At 43.1% G+C, this 18,770-nt stretch overlaps 1 protein-coding gene across 4 annotated transcripts in view; it reads right to left on the reverse strand.

Moving 5' to 3' along the window:
- The window catches only part of CAST (calpastatin), a 197,570-nt gene extending 179,022 nt beyond the window's left edge, over nucleotides 1–18,548 (reverse strand). The window contains exon 1 of one of the 4 annotated variants that reach the window (XM_056537592.1): nucleotides 18,506–18,548. Coding sequence is in view for 2 of the 4 variants with exons in the window: in XM_056537572.1 (XP_056393547.1) it covers nucleotides 1,098–1,111 (14 nt within the window). In the remaining 2 variants the exon portion in view is untranslated. Of the gene's footprint in view, nucleotides 1–1,097; nucleotides 1,127–2,194; nucleotides 2,215–13,726; nucleotides 13,846–18,505 lie in introns of those variants that run through there. The other 3 variants (XM_056537573.1, XM_056537570.1, XM_056537572.1) reach the window with 3 other exon arrangements.
- Between the last annotated feature and the right edge of the window lie 222 nt (nucleotides 18,549–18,770).

Genomic DNA, 18,770 nt, shown 5'->3' on the forward strand with positions numbered 1-18,770 from the left:
TTATTAATGTTTAAAGTGACAGTGGTCAGAATTGCAAAAAACGCTCCGGTCCTTAAGGTGAAAAAGGGCTCGGTCCTTAAGGGGTTAAAAGAAGTTAAACTAACACAAAAGGACATAGTTTTAAATCAGAAAGGCATAAACTCCACGCCCTGTCGTGAGCAGATAAGTCAGGAATGGACACTGATTTCCAGTTCCGTACAATGGAGGTTCTGGTTATTATTAGGACATGAAGAGTATTACCCTCTTGGGTTTCAGTAAGTGATTCACCGAGAGTGTAAGTAGCGCTACCACTGGGCCCCGAGGGGTATCAATACCTAGCAATTTGTCCAGAATATACTGAGGGTCTATTCACACGGCAGAATTTCCGCGTTTATTTGGGTGGTTTCTTGCTTGTGCGGATTTTGTGTGAAATTGGTGCGGAATCCACATGCAGAAATTCAGAAGTGTGAATCCCATAGAAGTCTATTGGGCTTTAATTTTGAAGTGTAATCCGCATGCAGAACCTATGCAGGATCCATATGCAGAAATTCTGCTGTGTGAATAGACCCTTTATGTTCTCCCATGGGGATGTATTGGTTAACATTGCTATCACATGTGCATGAGCGTACCAGTCGCGCGGTGGCAACGCCAACATTCTTCAGAAGTATTAGGGTAAATTTTAGCTAATCTAGAGGGCGTATAATACCACCTATATAATAATTTTGCGAGGCTTCAAGGTGATTGGCACATCTAGATAGACCTTTGTGCAACTCACATACGAACCTCCATTGGTCTTCAGAAAAGGAACATCCCAGATCTGACTACCATCTCTAGCAGGAAAACACTTTTTATATGTAGTGATTGACACATGGGGTGAGATTTATCAAAACCAGTGCAAAGGAAAAGTTGTCCAGTTGTCCATAGCAACCAATCAGATTGCTTTTTTCATTTTGCAGAGGCCTTGTTAAAAATGAAAGTGGAGAGCTGATTGGTTGCTATGGGCAATTGGGGAACTTTTCCTCTGGACAGGTTTTGATAAATCTCCCCCATGATGTTTAAGACTATAAAATACATCTGCTTTTAATGTGTATTCTATAAAAGGTTATTCTGTACATTACATTGTGTTGCACATTCAGCCTCGGTCTAATATCCCATAGTATAAGAGATGGACAGCTGGACCCTTTTCAGCAGGTTTATTCCTCTGAGATTCTTTAGTGCTCTTAAATGGATACAAAAATCAATTGTATAGCATAATTGTTTCCGTACACTGAATTAAAGATAATTTCATTCCGCTTCAAAAGCAGCAGAGCTCAGCTGTTCATGCTCCTGTCTGAAGGGTTTTTACAAGGGTTTTCCCACTATACACCTTCATAATACATCAATGGGCAAACCTGCACGCCCAATCCCCCCTTCAGCCCTTCAGGCTTCAGTCCTGCTAGGAAATACAGAATACAGGATTCACATTGCTACCAGTGTCTCCCTCTAATACAATGTTTTCCAATCAGTGTGCCTCCAGCTGTTGCCCGGACATCCTTTGGCATGCTGGGAGTTGCAGTTTTGCAACCCTGGAAACACTGGATTAGAGGGAGACACTGGTAGCAATGTGAATCCTATGACCTCGATTTCTAAGCATCACTTAAAGGGGTATTCCAAGATTTTTTTTTTCCATTTGACTATGCTACAAGGGCTGTAAAGTTAGTGTAGTTCATAATATAGTGTCTGTGTTTGATGATAGTTTTGCAATTCTTTTTTGATCTTTGTCCCAACGTTTTTTTTAAAAGCATACAAAATAAGTGTTGTCTCAGGTTTTCACAGGTTGCAGTGCAACCCAAGACATTACATCACTAGTCAGGTGATGAAGGGGAGCCTGTCTGCTTCAATGGGTGGAGTGACCGTTGGGTGGGAGGGAGATCATTCTGCTGGGAATTGTAGTTTTCCAATAGCTGGAGGCACCCTGGTTAGAAAACACTGGTCTATTGTTTACAGTACAGCATGGAAGGCAGCCCAGGTGTGCTTCAATGGGTGGGAAGGCTGATGTGTGGGAAGAAGAAAAGTGATCTCACACTTACAATAAAGGAATATTGGGACATTAAATAGCCATTTCACAAAAAGATAACAGCAACATTATAGTGGACTCAGAACACAGTAATTTAGCTCCAAGACAAGCACAATCCTTTCTAAACATTACTGTTTAGCAGGTATGTATTAAAATCACCTCATGGTGGATAACCCCTTTAAGCCTCTATGGAAATAACAATAGCACAGTCTTCTGTTTCCAGATCTCTGCATTGTAAGAATCTCCTGCAGCTTTACTGTCTCCTCTTTTTTATGACTTAGAGTTCCATCGCTGCTACAAAAACAAAACAAAAAAGCAAAAAAACAACACAACAAGATACATTTTTAGCACTGCTAACAACTGTGTGGCAATGTATTGTATAATCATAGAAATTAAATACAGTACCACAGAGGCATGCTCCTGCTTGTCAACTATGAATATTTGCCACAATGATGCAAGAATCAGTCATGAACTTTTGCTATTAAAAACAGATCAAAACCTCAGATCAAAATCAAATAATGGGCATCTGCCATCAGTTGGCATTTCCATGTACTTCCATTATCCACCACTATTTATTTACTTTATAGATTTAATATACCATTACTTTATGTTTGGTAGGGGTCCGATCTCTCGGACCACCAACGTTTACTTTTTTTTCTCTGCATGACAGCCCCCAGGCACCCACATTTGCAAGGAACTGCAGCACAGCCCCATTCAAGAAGCAGGAAAAACCTCACACTGGTATAAGACCCCTGAATGGCCCTTCGCTTACAAGCTCTCACCTTCAAACCTATGTTGGAGATGTGGGACTCAGGTAGGCTCTATTTCGCATATATGGTCATAACCACGATCTGGAGGCAGGTTGAGGAGGTGATAAGAGCGTTGACTAACATCCAAATCTCCCTTTCCATGTCGATCATTGCCCTTAGTCTACCCGCACCAGATTTCCAGATTTCCTCTAAACGTAACCTGGCCTTTAAAATGAAGACAGACCCTTCCCTCCTTCCATATCTACGGTGCTATTATTTTCCCTACACTGTTTGTAATTCTGTACCTTTGAATTGATTACACCCCTGCTTTGTTGGTTACGGGGTTCTGATGACTTTATTGTGATGTTGTACCTCTTTGCTATATATATGGAAATTACCAATAAAAAGATAATTGATGAAAATTTTTTTTTTTAAAAAGCAAGAAAAACACATAAGGAATGCAATGCTGCACCAGCACTATATCATCTTCATTCTGACCATTCTTCATTCTCATGATCTGTGGGGTTCCAAATGTAGGACCATCCCCTCTTCATTTTCTCTATTGGTTACATGTACTTGGGGACCTTCATATTTTGAATAAAGAGCATGGAACTCTTTTGTAAATTGAAAAGCCAGTGTACATGCATAACCAGTCTAAGATCGAGAGCACAAGTTTTATCACCAAAAACTCATTTGAGCTCTTGGTGAGAAATAGCGTTACAAACATTTGTGGTGTGCCACGGGGGTGCGAAGGTGAGGTGTATGGGGCAGATGTTGTAGCCCAGGGGCAGAGGGTATTAACCCCTAAATGTTTGTTAAGCCAGGGCATGGTTTTCCTGATAGCCACCTGAACGGGAGTACCGCTAGTCCTAGTTAGGTAGGGCAAATAAGAGTCCAAGGCCAGGTCAGGGTTAATGGTAGCTTTACTGAGGTAGACAGATGGTAACAGTCTTTACAGCTAGGCCAGGATCCTAGAGAGGTGGCCAGTAACAGGAAGGGGACCTTGCAGCTTGCTGGGACTTGCATTGACTTGACAGACTTTAGGACAGCCATGCTGACTATGATAGACTTGACGTGCCTGAGAGTAGTGACAGCAGACATAGATGACTTGACTTACTGGCATGTGGCTGTAGGTTAGGCTTGAGGCCTCCAGGTGTGCTGGACACTGACTCTGAGACATGTGGACTGAACTTAACCTCAGGATCTAAGAGAGTGATTGTAGTACCTCCCCCTCTTATAAAGGGGGCTGAATAAGGAGCCCATAGGTCAAGCTGCAGGTCACCTGGTTAGCTGGTGCTCTCCGGGCCTGACAGGGCCTAAGTACTGTATGGGACCATATCCTGTACTGGGACATCCAACATTGTTATAGGTATGCAGCACTGTATGTGCCACTAGGCACCCAAGGGCCTTTGCCTAGGGTAGCAGTGTTGAGGGGCAGCAATTAAGTGAGTAAAAAATCATAAAACTTTTGTTGTAGCTTATGCTGCCATTCTGTTACCCGAACAAATGATATTCATTTTCCACCTTTTGGTGAATCCACATAGGTCTGAACTGCTGCAAAATGTACATGTCTATAATGCATTTTTTTGTGTCAGATCTCAATGAACAAATGCTGATGCATGTGCAGTCACTCTAATGGGGTGTATTCAGTAGAGTACCTGAGAGAGCACCAGCTATAAATATGGGCCTGTAGGTATGTGACAGCTTTGTAGGTATGTGAATTACCATATTACTTAATTAGAGCTGTATACATTGGATTGAAATGCACTAGAATATGACCATACATGCTAAAGAAAGAACATATACATTTTCTTTTCTTACTCTGATTTCCTTTATGATTTATATCTGTTAATAGAAATATTAGGTAAAAATGGGGAAAAATCCTTAAAGGAAAACCGTCATCTTATTCACCCATACTAAACCCAATACACTGGATTATAGTGCAGTTGAACAGGAGACCAATGCAGGGTCTAAGATACGTACCTTCAGCCCGGAGCGGTGTCCCTCTGAAGGTCCGCTTCTTTCTTTCTTTTTTGAATTTGAATATTTATGGGTACTGGTCATGTGACTGCTCAGTAGGCACAAGCGCTCAAGTGACCAGCACCCATGAATATTCAAATTCACCAGGCAGGTTTATATCTTAGTCAGAGACCCCACATCGGTCTCCTGTTCACCCACACTATAACCCAGTGTATTGGGTTTAGTGTACGTGAATAGGATGACCATTGTAGCCCTGAGCAACCAAATGACAAAATGTCAAGATGTAATCATAGATTCTCTCAATCCATCAAGCCATCATGAAAAACAGGAAGGTCCACTTTCCCACCATGACACCATGACAAACACTATACAATGCAAAAAGCTAAGAGTATAGTTTAGCTTTTTTGTCTCTTGTAATGTGTTGTCTTTCACTGTTTCAATGTATTGTTATTTGTTTATCAAGAAAGAATATAAAGTAAGTTTTAGTAAAAATCTTACGTGGAAAAATTGCTTTACTTGTGGTGACAGGTTCTGGATTATCTTACTTGTAAGGTTACATGAATTTCAGGAGGACAATAAAAGGCTAGCACATGTTTACTACTAGCATTTTTGGTTTTAACTAATGTAAAAATACACTACAGGCAGTTGTATATTAACTGTTAGACACCTCCGCCTATTTTGTGTTTTTGGGTCTTTTTTGGCATGCCTTTTGAAAATGTAAAAATATCTATGTATAGAATCCAGGGGCGAAAAACCATCCCTCTCCAGGCCAGTATCAGGACCTTGGTTACGGTGGGGTCCATTGTGCAATGGACTACCTGCCGGTTTTTGACTGAGTGTGGCCCTGGGCAAAAATAAAAATGGGGCCCATGGGTCACGTGGCCAAAGAACACCATGTTGAATTGTGCTGCATCTCAGCTGAAGGCCATAACACAAATGCATTATTGTGTCCAAATTTTAGCTATATAGAGCAAGATTTATGAAAACTTGTGCAGAGGATCAGTGATGGAGTTGCCCATAGCAACCGATCAGAGGCCTTTTTAAAAATGAGAGTAGCATCCTCTACATAGACTTTCATAAATCTCCCCCATAGTGAATACTTTTTATTTAAAGCACAACTGTCAGATAAAAATAGGTCAATAACCTGTCAGCACAGCACAAGCCGATCACTGGTATACTGCAGCCATACATTTGATTTGGCGCTCCCTGTCTTCTATGCTGTAAAAATGACTTTTATCTACAGTTGCCAAAAGTCAGAGATCAGGGATCTGCAATCTCTTTTCCGACATCACAGCACCGCCCCGGCAACGCTCACTAACTGAGAAAGAAACAGAGCTGCGTGCCAGTCAGACTGGGGCGGTGCTGTGACGCCAGAGAAGAAAGGCTTGGCAGCCCCAGGGCATTGTAGATCCCTGGCCACTTCTCTCTGACTTTTGGCAACTGTGGGTAAAAGTAATTTTTACAGCATAGAAGACACAAAGTGCAAAAACAGAGAGATGGCTGCAGTATACCAGTGATCAGCTTGTAGGCTGCATCATACCAGTGATCAGCTCGTAGGCTGCAGTATACCAGTGATCACCTCGTAGGCTGCAGTATACCAGTGATCAGCTCGTAGGCTGCAGTATATCAGTGATCAGCTAGTAGGCTGCAATATAGCAGTGATCAGCTCATAGGCTGCAGTATACAAGTGATCAGCTTGTAGGCCGCAGTATACCAGTGATCAGCTCGTAGGCTGCATTACACCAGTGATCAGCTCATAGGCTGCAATATACCAGTGATCAGCTTGTAGACTGCAGTATACCAGTAATCAGCTCGTAGACTGCAATATACCAGTGATCAGCTCGTAGACTGCAGTATACCAGTGATCACCTCGTAGGCTGCAGTATACCAGTGATCAGCTCGTAGGCTGCCGTATAACAGTGATCAGTTCGTAGACTGCAATATACCAGTGATCAGCTCGTAGGCCGCAGTATATTAGTGATCAGCTCGTAGGCTGCAATATAGCAGTGATCAGCTCATAGGCTGCAGTATACAAGTGATCAGCTTGTAGGCTGCAGTATATCAGTGATCAGCTCGTAGGCTGCAGTATACCAGTGATCAGCTCATAGGCTGCAATATACCAGTGATCAGCTCGTAGACTGCAATATACCAGTGATCAGCTCATAGGCTGCAGTATATCAGTGATCAGCTCGTAGGCTGCAGTATGCCAGTGATCAGCTCGTAGGCTGCAGTATACCAGTGATCAGCTCGTAGGCTGAGTATACCAATGATCAGCTCGTAGGCTGCAGTATACCAGTGATCAGCTCGTAGGCTGCAGTATACCAGTGATCAGCTTATAGGCTGCAGTATACCGCTGATCAGCTCGAAGGCTGCAGTATACCGGTGATCAGCTCTTAGGCTATGCTGATGGTTATTGACTTATTTTAATGCGGCAGTTGCGCTTTAATCATTAAAATAAATCATACCCTGATGACCTTTGGTGTACAGACCCCAGACTGGACCAAAAGACCCCCCCCCCCCTCCACACATTGCTCCCCATGGCCCTCTCTCATATATACTTTTCTGTATGACCCCATATCTCACATATACTGCTCTGTATGACCCCTATCTCACATATACTGCTCCGTATGTCCCCTATCTCACATATACTGTTCTTTATGACCCCGTATTTCACATATATACTGCTCCCTATGACCCCCTATCACATATACACTGCTCCCTATGACCTCCTATCACATATATACTGCTCCCTATGACCCCCTATCACATATATACTGCTCCCTATGACCCCCTATCACATATATACGTCTCCCTATAACCCTCTATCACAGATATACTGCTCCCCTGACCCCCTATCACATATATACTGCTCCCCATGACCCCCTATCACATATATACTGCTCTCTATGACCTCCTATCACATATATACTGCTCTCTATGACCCCCTATCACATATTTCCTGCTACCTCCTTCTCTTTGTACACTATATGGTAAAGGACCTGCGATTACATCATCAGGAAGGTCCTTTACCATACAGTGTGAGTGTCTATTCTGCTCTGTGGGCTCTCTGAAGCCTGGGCTCCCACAGGGCCACTCTCACATTACTGTAGTCTGCTGAATTTTCATAAAGTCGCTGCATTTTTGCAGCGATTTTGCACAAATGGTGGCAAAATGCAGTAATGTGCCTCTAGAGTTCAGGGGGCCCTTTTGGACATAAGGCCCTGGGCAATTGCCCAGGTTGCCCCCCTCCCTAAAACCAGCCCTGATGTGAACTTAGCCTTAGATGTTTCTGGTCATTGACAAAACAGTTTTGACCGATCACAGGAAACAATAGATTGTATCCCCTTACCCCAAGCATAGGCCCATAAGGGGCCAGGAGACTAGTATGTGTAGAAGGGGGTCCCCTACGAATGGGTGATTATGCTTACATCTGTACTGTTTCTAGCCTTGATCTCCTTGACTACATCATTATTGTTAAAGACTTTGGAATCACCTTTTGTAGCTGGTTGACTGGGCAAACAACTGAGCAAGACAACTTTTGTGTAGTTACCATACCTGGAGCATTGTTATGGATTCTGTCTATCTAGTAGCAGTGTGCTGGGTAATTCCATATTTTATCTTCTTCCTCATAGTGTTTGCTGTAATGTGAAATATTGACCTACTGTGGTGTCTACTGAGTGGTCATGCTCCACAGTTTGTTGCACTACCTGTTGGGTTGTAAGAGCCCCTGCATCCTTGATGGTTTGCTAGGGCTGAGGAATCACTCCCCCCTAGTCCTCCACTTTCAACATGGTCTGCTTCTTTCCAAATGCTTGATGTGCGCAGGTGAGGTTGCTGTGGTATATGATTAGGAACTGTCCAGAGCAGCATATGTTTGCTATGGGGATTTTCTCCTCCTCTGGACAGTTCTTAAAATGGACAGATATGTCAGCAGAGAGCACTGTGCTTGTGATGTCAGCAGAGAGCTCTGTGTTCCAAAAAGAAAATAATTTCCTCTATAGTATTCAGCAGCTTTTAATAGAAGTAATTTACAAATTTGTTTAACTTTCTGGCACTAGTTGATAAAAAAAAAAAAAGTTTTCCACCGGAGTACCTCTTTAACCCCTTAACCCCTTAAGGACCCAGCCATTTTACACCTTAGGACCCGGCCATTTTTTGCACATCTGACCACTGTCACTTTAAACATTAATAACTCTGGAATGCTTTTAGTTATCATTCTGATTCCGAGATTGTTTTTTCGTGACATATTCTACTTTAACATAGTGGTAAAATTTTGTGGTAACTTGCAACCTTTCTTGGTGAAAAATCCCAAAATTTTATGAAAAATTTGAAAATTTAGCATTTTTCTAACTTTGAAGCTTTCTGCTTGTAAGGAAAATGGATATTCCAAATATTTATTTTATTCACATATACAATATGTCTACTTTATGTTTGCATCATAAAATTGATGTGTTTTTACTTTTGGAAGACACCAGAGGGCTTCAAAGTTCAGCAGCAATTTTCCAATTTTTCACAAAATTTTCAAACTCACTATTTTTCAGGGACCAGTTCAGGTTTGAAGTGGATTTGAAGGGTCTTCTTATTAGAAATACCCCACAAATGACCCCATTATAAAAACTGCACCCCCCAAAGTATACAAAATGAAATTCAGTAAGTGTGTTAACCCTTTAGGTGTTTCACAGGAATAGCAGCAAAGTGAAGGAGAAAATTCAAAATCTTCATTTTTTACACTCGCATGTTCTTGTAGACCCAATTTTTGAATGTTTGTAAGGGGTAAAAGGAGAACATTTTTACTTGTATTTGTAGCCCAATTTCTCTCGAGAAAGCACATACCTCATATGTCTATGTTAATTGTTCGGCGGGCGCAGTAGAGCGCTCTGAAAAACGAAGGAGCGACAAGGGGATTTTGGAGAGTACGTTTTTCTGAAATGGTTTTTGGGGGGCATGTTGCATTTAGGAAGCCCCTATGGTGCCAGCTAAAACCCCCCACATGCCATACCATTTTGGAAACTAGACCCCTTGAGGAACGTAACAAGGAATTAAGTGAGCCTTAATACCCCACAGGTGTTTCACGACTTTTGCATATGTAAAAAAAAAAAAAAAAAAATGTTTTCACTAAAATGTGTTTCCCCCCAAATTTCACATTTTTGCAAGGGTTAATAGCAGAAAATACCCCCCAAAATTTGTAACCCCATCTCTTCTGAGTATGGAGGTACCCCATAAGTTGACCTGAAGTGCACTATGGGCGAACTACAATGCTCAGAAGAGAAGGAGTCATATTTGGCTTTTTGAGAGCAAATTTTGCTCGGGGGGCATGTCACATTTAGGAAGCCCCTATGGTGCCAGGACAGCAAAATAACCTCCACATGGCATACCATTTTGGAAACTAGACCCCTTGAGGAACGTAACAAGGGGTACAGCGAGCATTTACCCCCCACTGGTGTCTGTCAGATCTTTGGAACAGTGGGCTGTACAAATTTTTTTACTTGCACAGCCCATTGTTCCAAAGATCAGTCAGACACCAGTGGAGGGTAAATTCTCACTGCACCCCTCATTACGTTCCGTGAGGGGTGTAGTTTCCGAAATGGGGTCACATGTGAGTTTTTTGTTTTTTTTTGCGTTTGTCAAAACCGCTGTAACAATCAGCCACCCCTGTGCAAATCACCTCAAATGTACATGGTGCACTCTCCCTTCTGGGCCTTGTTGTGCGCCCCCAGAGCACTTTGCGCCCACATATGGGGTATCTCCGTACTCGGGAGAAATTGCGTTACAAATTTTGGGGGGCTTTTTTCCCTTTTACCTCTTGTCAAAATGAAAAGTATAGGGCAACACCAGCATGTTAGTGTAAACATTTTTTTTTTTTACACCAACATGCTGGTGTAGACCCCAACTTCCCCTTTTCATAAGGGGTGAAAGGAGAAAAAGCCCCCCAAAATTTGTTAGGCAATTTCTCCCGAGTACGGCAATACCCCATATCTGGCCCTAAAGTGTGAGCGCCATGCGCATTTGAGGCCTGAATTAGGGATTTGCATAGGGGTGGACATAGGGGTATTCTACGCCAGCAATTCCCAAACAGGGTGCCTCCAGCTGTTGCAAAACTCCCAGCATGCTTGGACAGTCAACGGCTGTCCGGCAATACTGGGAGTTGTTGTTTTGCAACAGCTGGAGGCTCCATTTTGGAAACAGTGGCGTACCAGACGTTTTTCATTTTTATTGGGGAGGGGAGGGGGGCTGTGTAGGGGTATGTGTATATGTAGTGTTTTTTACTCTTCATTTTATTTTGTGTTAGTGTAGTGTAGTGTTTTTAGGGTACAGTAACATGGGCGGGGGATTACAGCGAGTTTCCCGCTGCGAGTTTGAGCTGCCGCGCAAAATTTGCTGCATCGCAAACTTGCAGCCTGATACTCACTGTAAGCCCCCTGCCCATGTGAATGTACCCTGTACATTCACAGGGAGGGGGGATCTCCAGCTGGTGCAAAACTACAACTCCCAGCATGCACAGTCTATCAGTGCATGCTGGCAGTTATAGTTTTGCAACAGCTGGAGGCACACGGGTTGGGAAACACTGAGTTAGGAAACAGACAATGTTTCCCAACCAGTGTGTCTCCAGTTGTTGCAAAACCACAACTCCCAGCATGCCCAGGCAGCTGAAGGGCATATTGGGAGTAGTGGTTACGTAACAGCTGGAGGAGAACAGTTTGGGGACCACTGTGTAGTGGTGTCCAAGCTGCAGCCCTCCAGATGTTGCAAAACTACAACCCCCAGTATGCCAAAACTGTCCAGGCATGCTGGGAGTTGGAGTTCTGCAACATCTGAAGGGCCAGATGTTACAGAACTATAACTCCCAGCATGCCTGGACAGTAAGGGCATGTTGAGGATGTGTAGTTTTGCAACATCTGGAAGGGCACAGTGGTCTCCAAACTGTGGACCTCCAGATGTTGCAAAACTGCAACTCCCAGCATGCCCAGACGCCAAGGGCTGTCTGGGCATGCTGGGAGTTGTAGTTTACAGGGTCCCATTACAGCAATGCATGTCGCTTTACGGCGACGTGCATTGCTGTAAAGGGCCCGACCGCGGCTGAAGATCAACTCACTTGTTGCCGCCGCCATCTTCATCGCCGGGATCCGGGTCTTCAGGGACGAGGTAAGTACCGGGGCCGGTCCCCAGCACTCCCCCGTCCCCCGCCGCTTCCTCCGGTCTTCCTCCCGTCCTCTCCGGACTTCAAGGGGCCGGGCAGGACGGGAGGAAGCAACCCCCCCCCCCTGCGATTGGTCGGTTAACTAACCAACGGATCGCAGGGGATCGGAGGAGGTGGCCGGCTTGCCACCTCGCTCCTAGGCTCCAGCATGGTCCTGGCTGTCTGTGACAGCCGGGATCATGCGAAATTACCGGGCGGTCGGGTCCCAGAGACCCGATCAGCCCGGTATCGCCGCAGATCGCAAGGGCCTACATGGCCCCCTTCGGCGTTTGCCCTGGATGCTTGCTGAAGGATTTCAGCAGGCATCCGCTTCCGAACTCTGCCCGGGGCGCGGCAGAGACCGGAGAAACACCAGAACGTACTAGTACGTCCTGGGTCCTTAAAGCCCAGGGTGCCAGGACGTTCTAGTACGTCCTGGGTCCTTAAGGGGTTAAGGACCGGGTTTTTTCCGTTTTTGCATTTTCGTTTTTTGCTCCTTGCCTTTAAAAAAATCATAACTCTTTCAATTTTGCACCTAGAAATCCATATGATTGCTTATTTTTTTCGCCAACAATTCTACTTTGTAATGACATCAGTCATTTTGCCCAAAAATCTACGGTGAAACGGAAAAAAAATCATTGTGCGACAAAATTGAAAAAAAACGCTGTTTTGTAACTTTTGGAGGATTCCGTTTCTACGTAGTAAATTTTTGGTAAAAATGACACCTTATCTTTATTCTGTAGGTCCATACGATTGAAATGATACCCTACTTATATAGGTTTGATTTTGTCGTACTTCTGGAAAAAATCATAACTACATGCAGGAAAATTAATACGTTTAAAATTGTCATCTTCTGACTCCTATAACTTTTTTATTTTTCCGTGTATGGGGCGGTATGAGGACTCATCTTTTGCGCCGTGATCTGAAGTTTTTAACGGTACCATTTTTGCATTGATCGGACTTATTCATTCTTAAATTATATAAAAAGTGACCAAAAATGCACTATTTTGGACTTTGGAATTTTTTTGCGCGCACGCCATTGACCGAGCGGTTTAATTAATGATATATTTTTATAATTCGGACATTTACGAACGTGGTGATACCATATATGTTTATTTTTATTTATATTTACACTGTGTTTTTTTTTTATGGGAAAAGGGGGGTGATTCAAACTTTTAATAGGGGAGGGGTTAAATTATCTTTATTCACTTTTTTTTTGCAGTGCTATAGCTCCCATAGGGACCTATAACACTGCACACACTGATCTTTATCATTGATCACTGGTTTCTCATAGGAAACCAGTGATCGATGATTCTGCCGCATGACTGCTCATGCCTGGATCTCAGGCACTGAGCAGTCATTTGGCGATCGGACAGCGAGGAGGCAGGTAGGGGCCCTCCCGCTGTCCTGTAAGCTGTTTGGGATGCCGCGATTTCGCCGCGGCTATCCCGAACAGCCCACTGAGTTAACCGGCATGGAATTACCCTGTGTTACAGCAGTGTTGCCTTGTCATGCAGCCTTGTCAATCAGCCATCTCGTGTCCATGACCCTTGGACACACTCATGCTGCTGTGGGACTCATCAGTGTCCCAGGAGGTATAGGGACCCCTAGTGCTGGGATTTTAAAAGGCAGTTTTCTTTAATAAAATGTGAACATTTTTGAAAGAAGTATATTAGAAAAACTATTGTTTTGCCAAGATGGACAACAAGTTTTCATATCTGACAGTGCTCATTTAAGGGGTACACCCAATTTTAAATGGAACAAGCCAATTCTGACAGAACTTACCAAGTTCACAATTGAGCTGCAAGACACCTCATAGAGAGTCACTGAACATGATATATAGATGGAATCATTTAGCCATGTTCAGACTTGTCATAATGGGGGAGATTTATCAAAACCTTTATAGAGGCAAAGTTGCCCATAGCAACCAATCATATTGCTTCTTTCATTCTTAACAAGGCCTGTGAAAAATGAAAGAAGCGATCTGATTGGTTGCTATTGGCAACTGGGCAACTTTGCCTCTCCACAGGTTTTGATAAATTTCCCCCAATGTGTCCATAGTTACCTTCATTCACTGCTGTATGACAGACTCACAACATCAGGTGATAGTTTATGAAAATGCACTTTTTCTGTCGCTTTCTTTAACCATACAAACAACCTGTACAAGGTTTTATAGACTGAAGAGGGTGTAGATGGGCGGGTTACAGGTGAAGAATATCTGCATTGTCAGATAAGTGTGTGACTCATTGAAGATATGCTTCGCTGCTCTCCAAATATTTATCCATCAAGGCTATAGATTCTGGAAGGAGAAATTATTGCAGTAATATATATTATTAGCTTATTTTATACTGTAGATGCAAACCTAAGGTCTCCTTCACACAGCATGCCCGGACAGTCTTTGGCTGTCCGCACATGCTGGGATTTGTAGTTTTGCAACAGCTGTTGGCACCCTGGTTGGAAAACACAGGGTTTTTATTAGTTTTTTTTTAACTTCCACTGCAGTTGTTGTGCAAAAGTCAAAAGCAGATCTAGTAGGAAGGAAAAGTAGAAGTCCTTTCTTTATATTCCCCATGCCTTTTGAATACACTTCTGGCTTTGCCTCAAAAACTGTACTGGCAGTTTTCCAAAAAATGCCAGAAAAACATAGAATGGGTGAGTGTGCAACAAAATCACATAAACTACAGGAGGTCCAGCATGTCATGCTGAGACTATGGCACACATGCCATGCAGAATGGTGTTGGAAATGAAGGCTGTCCCACTGCATCTGTTGGGGAGATATATTGGCATTCAATGCTGTCATGTCAACCCCTACCCCTTAATTCCCTGGTTGAACTTGATGGACTATGTAACCATTGCACCTGTTTTCTGCAAACAAGTTCAATTAATTCCTTATGAAGGTTATCAGTAGTAATAATATTGTGTATAAAGTGTGTATCTGATTATACAGTGGGGATCAAAAGTTTGGGCACCCCAGGTAAAATTTTTTATTAATATGCATGAAGAAGCCAAGGAAAGATGGAAAAATCTCCAAAAGGCATCAAATTACAGATTAGACATTCTTATAATATGTCAACATAACTTAGATTTTATTTCCATCATTTACACTTTCAAAATACCGGCGTCTGCAAAAGTTTGGCACCCTGCAGTTAATATCTTGTACTGCCCCCTTTGGCAAGTATCACAGCTTGTAAACGCTTTTTGTAGCCAGCCAAGAGTCTTTCAACTCTTGTTTGAGGTATCTTTGCCCATTCTTCCTTACAAAAGTCTTCCAGTTCTTTGAGATGACTGGGCTGTCTGTCACGCAATGCTCTTTTAAGGTCTATCCATATATTTTCAATTATGTTGAGGTCAGGAGATTGTGAAGGCCATGGCAAAACCTTCAGTATACGCCTCTTGATATAATCCCCCGTAGATTTTTAGGTGTGTTTAGGATCATTATCCATTTGTAGAAGCCATACTCTCTTTAACTTCAGCTTTTTCACAAATGGCATCAAGTTAGCATCCAAAATTTGCTGAAATTTTATTGAATCCATTTTTCCTTCTACTCATGAGATGTTCCTTGTGCCACTGGCTGCAATACAACCCCAAAGCATTCAATTCTGTTCCCCTTCTTCTCCAAACGTACCTTTGCTCCTTCTGGCCAAAAAGTTCAATTTTGACCTCATCGTTCCACAAAACTTGTTCCCAAAATGCATCAGGCTTGTCTATATGTTCATTTTCAAAGTTTAAACGCTGATTTATGTGGTGAGGACGTAGAAGAGGTTTTCTTCTGACTCTTCCATGAAGACCATATTTGTACAAGTATCTCTTTATAGTGGAATAGTGTACCACATCTCCAGTGTCTGCCAGATCTTTCTGGAGGGATTGTGCAGTCAAACGTGGGTTTTGAATTGTTTTTCTCACAATCCTGCGAGCTGTTCTGTCTGATATTTTTCTTGGTCCTCCAGATCTTGCTTTAACTTCCACTGTTCCTGATGACTGCCATTTCTTAATTACATTCCGAACAGAGGATATTGACATCTGAAAACGGTTTGCTATCTTCTTATAGCCTTCTCCAGCTGTGAGCATTCACTATTTTCAGTTTCAGATTTCTAGACAACTGCTTAGAAGAACCCATGGTGCTGATTCTTGGGGAAAGGTCAGATGAGTCTGGGCATTTAAAACCTTTGAGATTGACATCACCTGGTCTTCCCAGATGATGATGATTGAGAACAATCCATGACACTGGCAGGTCTCAGCTTTGCAAATGGGGCAGTGCATGCTATAAATTCTGCAGGGTGCCCAAACTTTTGCAGACGCCATTTTTTGTTTTCTGTTATTTTGAAAGTGTAAATGATGGAAATAAAATCTAACTTTTGTTGACATATTTATTATAAGAATGTCTAATCTATAATTTGATGCCTTTTTGGAGATTTTTCCATCTTTCCTTGGCTTCTTTATGCACATTAATACAACATCCACATAATTTATAAGCACGCTTCAGTTTTTAAGCAAACTCCGATTGGGGGTGCAAAAAGGCATGTGGTTGCCTCCATTCACCAAATATATGGTAGTATACGCTAGCAAACCAGTGTAAACTGCTGTTATAATCTCCACTAGCTCAGAGCTAGTTGAGATTTTAGCATGGGCACATGTCTGCCTCCACATAAATCCAGTGTGCTGGTAGGGCATTATTTTTAGATTAATGCCCCGTAAGTCTTCTAGCTTCAACTTTAAAATTTCTATGCTCCAGTATTGAGAGCAAAGCTCCAATTGTACGGTGTCCATTTTAGGACATCATCAGTCATCAGCCGTACCTCTGTCCTCCATCAGGTGAAACAGCATCCTGCCTCCTTCCTCGGACCAATCGCTGTCAGTCAGCCGCAACTCCGTCCTCCATCAGGCGAAACGGCATCCCGCCTCCTCCCTCACACCAATCTCAGTCATCCTTCAGCCACAATTCCCCCATCCCGAAAGTCCCTCATCCAAAATGCTGTCATGCCTCAGACGATTCTCCCTCAGAGGCATAGCAGAGCCGACGCTGCACAGCACTATATAGCAGAGACGACATTGAATAGCATGTACAGCAGTTTTTCGTCTGAGGGATGACAGAGTTTTGGATGAGAGACTTAAGGATGACAAAGGAGGGAGGAGGGAGTTGCGGCTGACGCCTGACGGAGATTGGTCGGAGGGAGGAGGCGGGATGCTGTTTTAGCCTGACGAAGGACGGAGGTACGGCTGACGACTGAAGATGTCCTAAAATGGACACCGTACAATTGATAATAATAGGAACAGCAGAGTTGTAGATCCTGGCTGATAGGTGCCAGGGAGATATTACTGGCAGGACCTTTAGCATTACCAACAGCCATATGTAAACTTCTAAAATTATGCTGTTTGTTACCAGCTGAAGTGTCATAGAAGAGGGACCGAGTTGCAGCAGCACATGTCCTTACTCCCCCTCCCTCATCCTGCATGATTAAATGGACACTCTCATTAAAAATGTTTTAGCTTTTGCACTCCTTATGGTAAATAAATCTTTCTTATGTACTTTGTTTTAAAAAAATGAAGTTTTCTATGTTTTATTTGTGTTAACAAAAAGCTGCCCCTAGGTGTCTCTCTACTTTTCCAGAGCACATAATTCCCCCCCCCCCCCCCCCCCGCCATCTCTTGCACAGACTTTGGACTCCTGCTGGCCTGGCAGAAGTCCAAAATCAGGAAATGCAGTCTGGGGTGCTAAGGGTGTGTGTGTGCAGCCTTAGCTAATCATAGCTCATCTCACACTGAACTGCTCTGGGCTGTGTGTAGCAGAGGGAGGGAGGAAGTTCTCCCCTGTATGGCTTCAGATAATGTCACAGCCTGCTGGGAAATGCCCCTTTCCAGTCTGTGAACCTGATTGAGACTGAGCAGAAAATACCGAACAATATCAAAGTAGAAATGCCCCCTTCCATAGACTTGCATAGCGGGGACGGGGTGTGACGTCACACGGGGGCAGAGTCGTGACGCCACGATACTCCGACCCCGTGGTTGGCACCCGGCAGATTGTGGGGGTCTCCAGTGGCAGGACAGCCGCAGTCAGGATAGGGGATAAGATGTCTTAGGGACAGAGTACCCCTATAAGGATGGGCCGCTACTCATTGGACAGTGCTGTGTGCTTGTCCCCTCCAGGCTAGAATTTGTAGACCACGGTTATACAGAATAGGGGTCATTGAAAGTGTTTCAGTAATAGACAACAACTTACATATACTACATTACATCTGCACTATGTACAGGTATGTCCTTGCAGGTAGCACCACTGTTAGTATGTGGATCGATAAATTGACCCTGCACAACAGTAAACTAAACTAATGCATAATATACTCTAGTTCAGGCTTATCAGCAAATCATTTATTTATACAGACAAACAGAATGAACATATTAAGATGTAGCAGAGCTGAGGACAGAGCTTTCTTTCAGACTTCTGTTATTAGGAATGGTTTGACAAACTCAGCTCTGCTGCATTTTCCACATAAATCTCTGCTACACCTAAATAACACTTAGCAACCAGTCATGTTGTGTTAGTAAAACAAACCTACATTCTTTTCTTACCTTGCCGTCAGACTGTACAGGGCAGTGTCCCAGGGTTGTCCTGTTTCGGTGAAGCTCTATGATTACAATGTATTGTACAGTAATCCACCTAGAGATACATTATTCATTTATTATGCAGAGACCTTCTGGAAGGCAGCTTAAGGGAAGGGTTTTATTTTTAGCCAATAAGGCTGTTTGCTCTGCAGCTTGGCAATATGCAGAAAGGTTATGAACAGTACCTAGCTTTAATATGTTATAGATTAGCACTGAATGTAGTTAGGGATTA

The sequence above is a fragment of the Hyla sarda genome, chromosome 1 (assembly GCF_029499605.1).
Source record: "Hyla sarda isolate aHylSar1 chromosome 1, aHylSar1.hap1, whole genome shotgun sequence".
Classification (NCBI taxonomy): Eukaryota; Metazoa; Chordata; class Amphibia; order Anura; family Hylidae; genus Hyla; species Hyla sarda.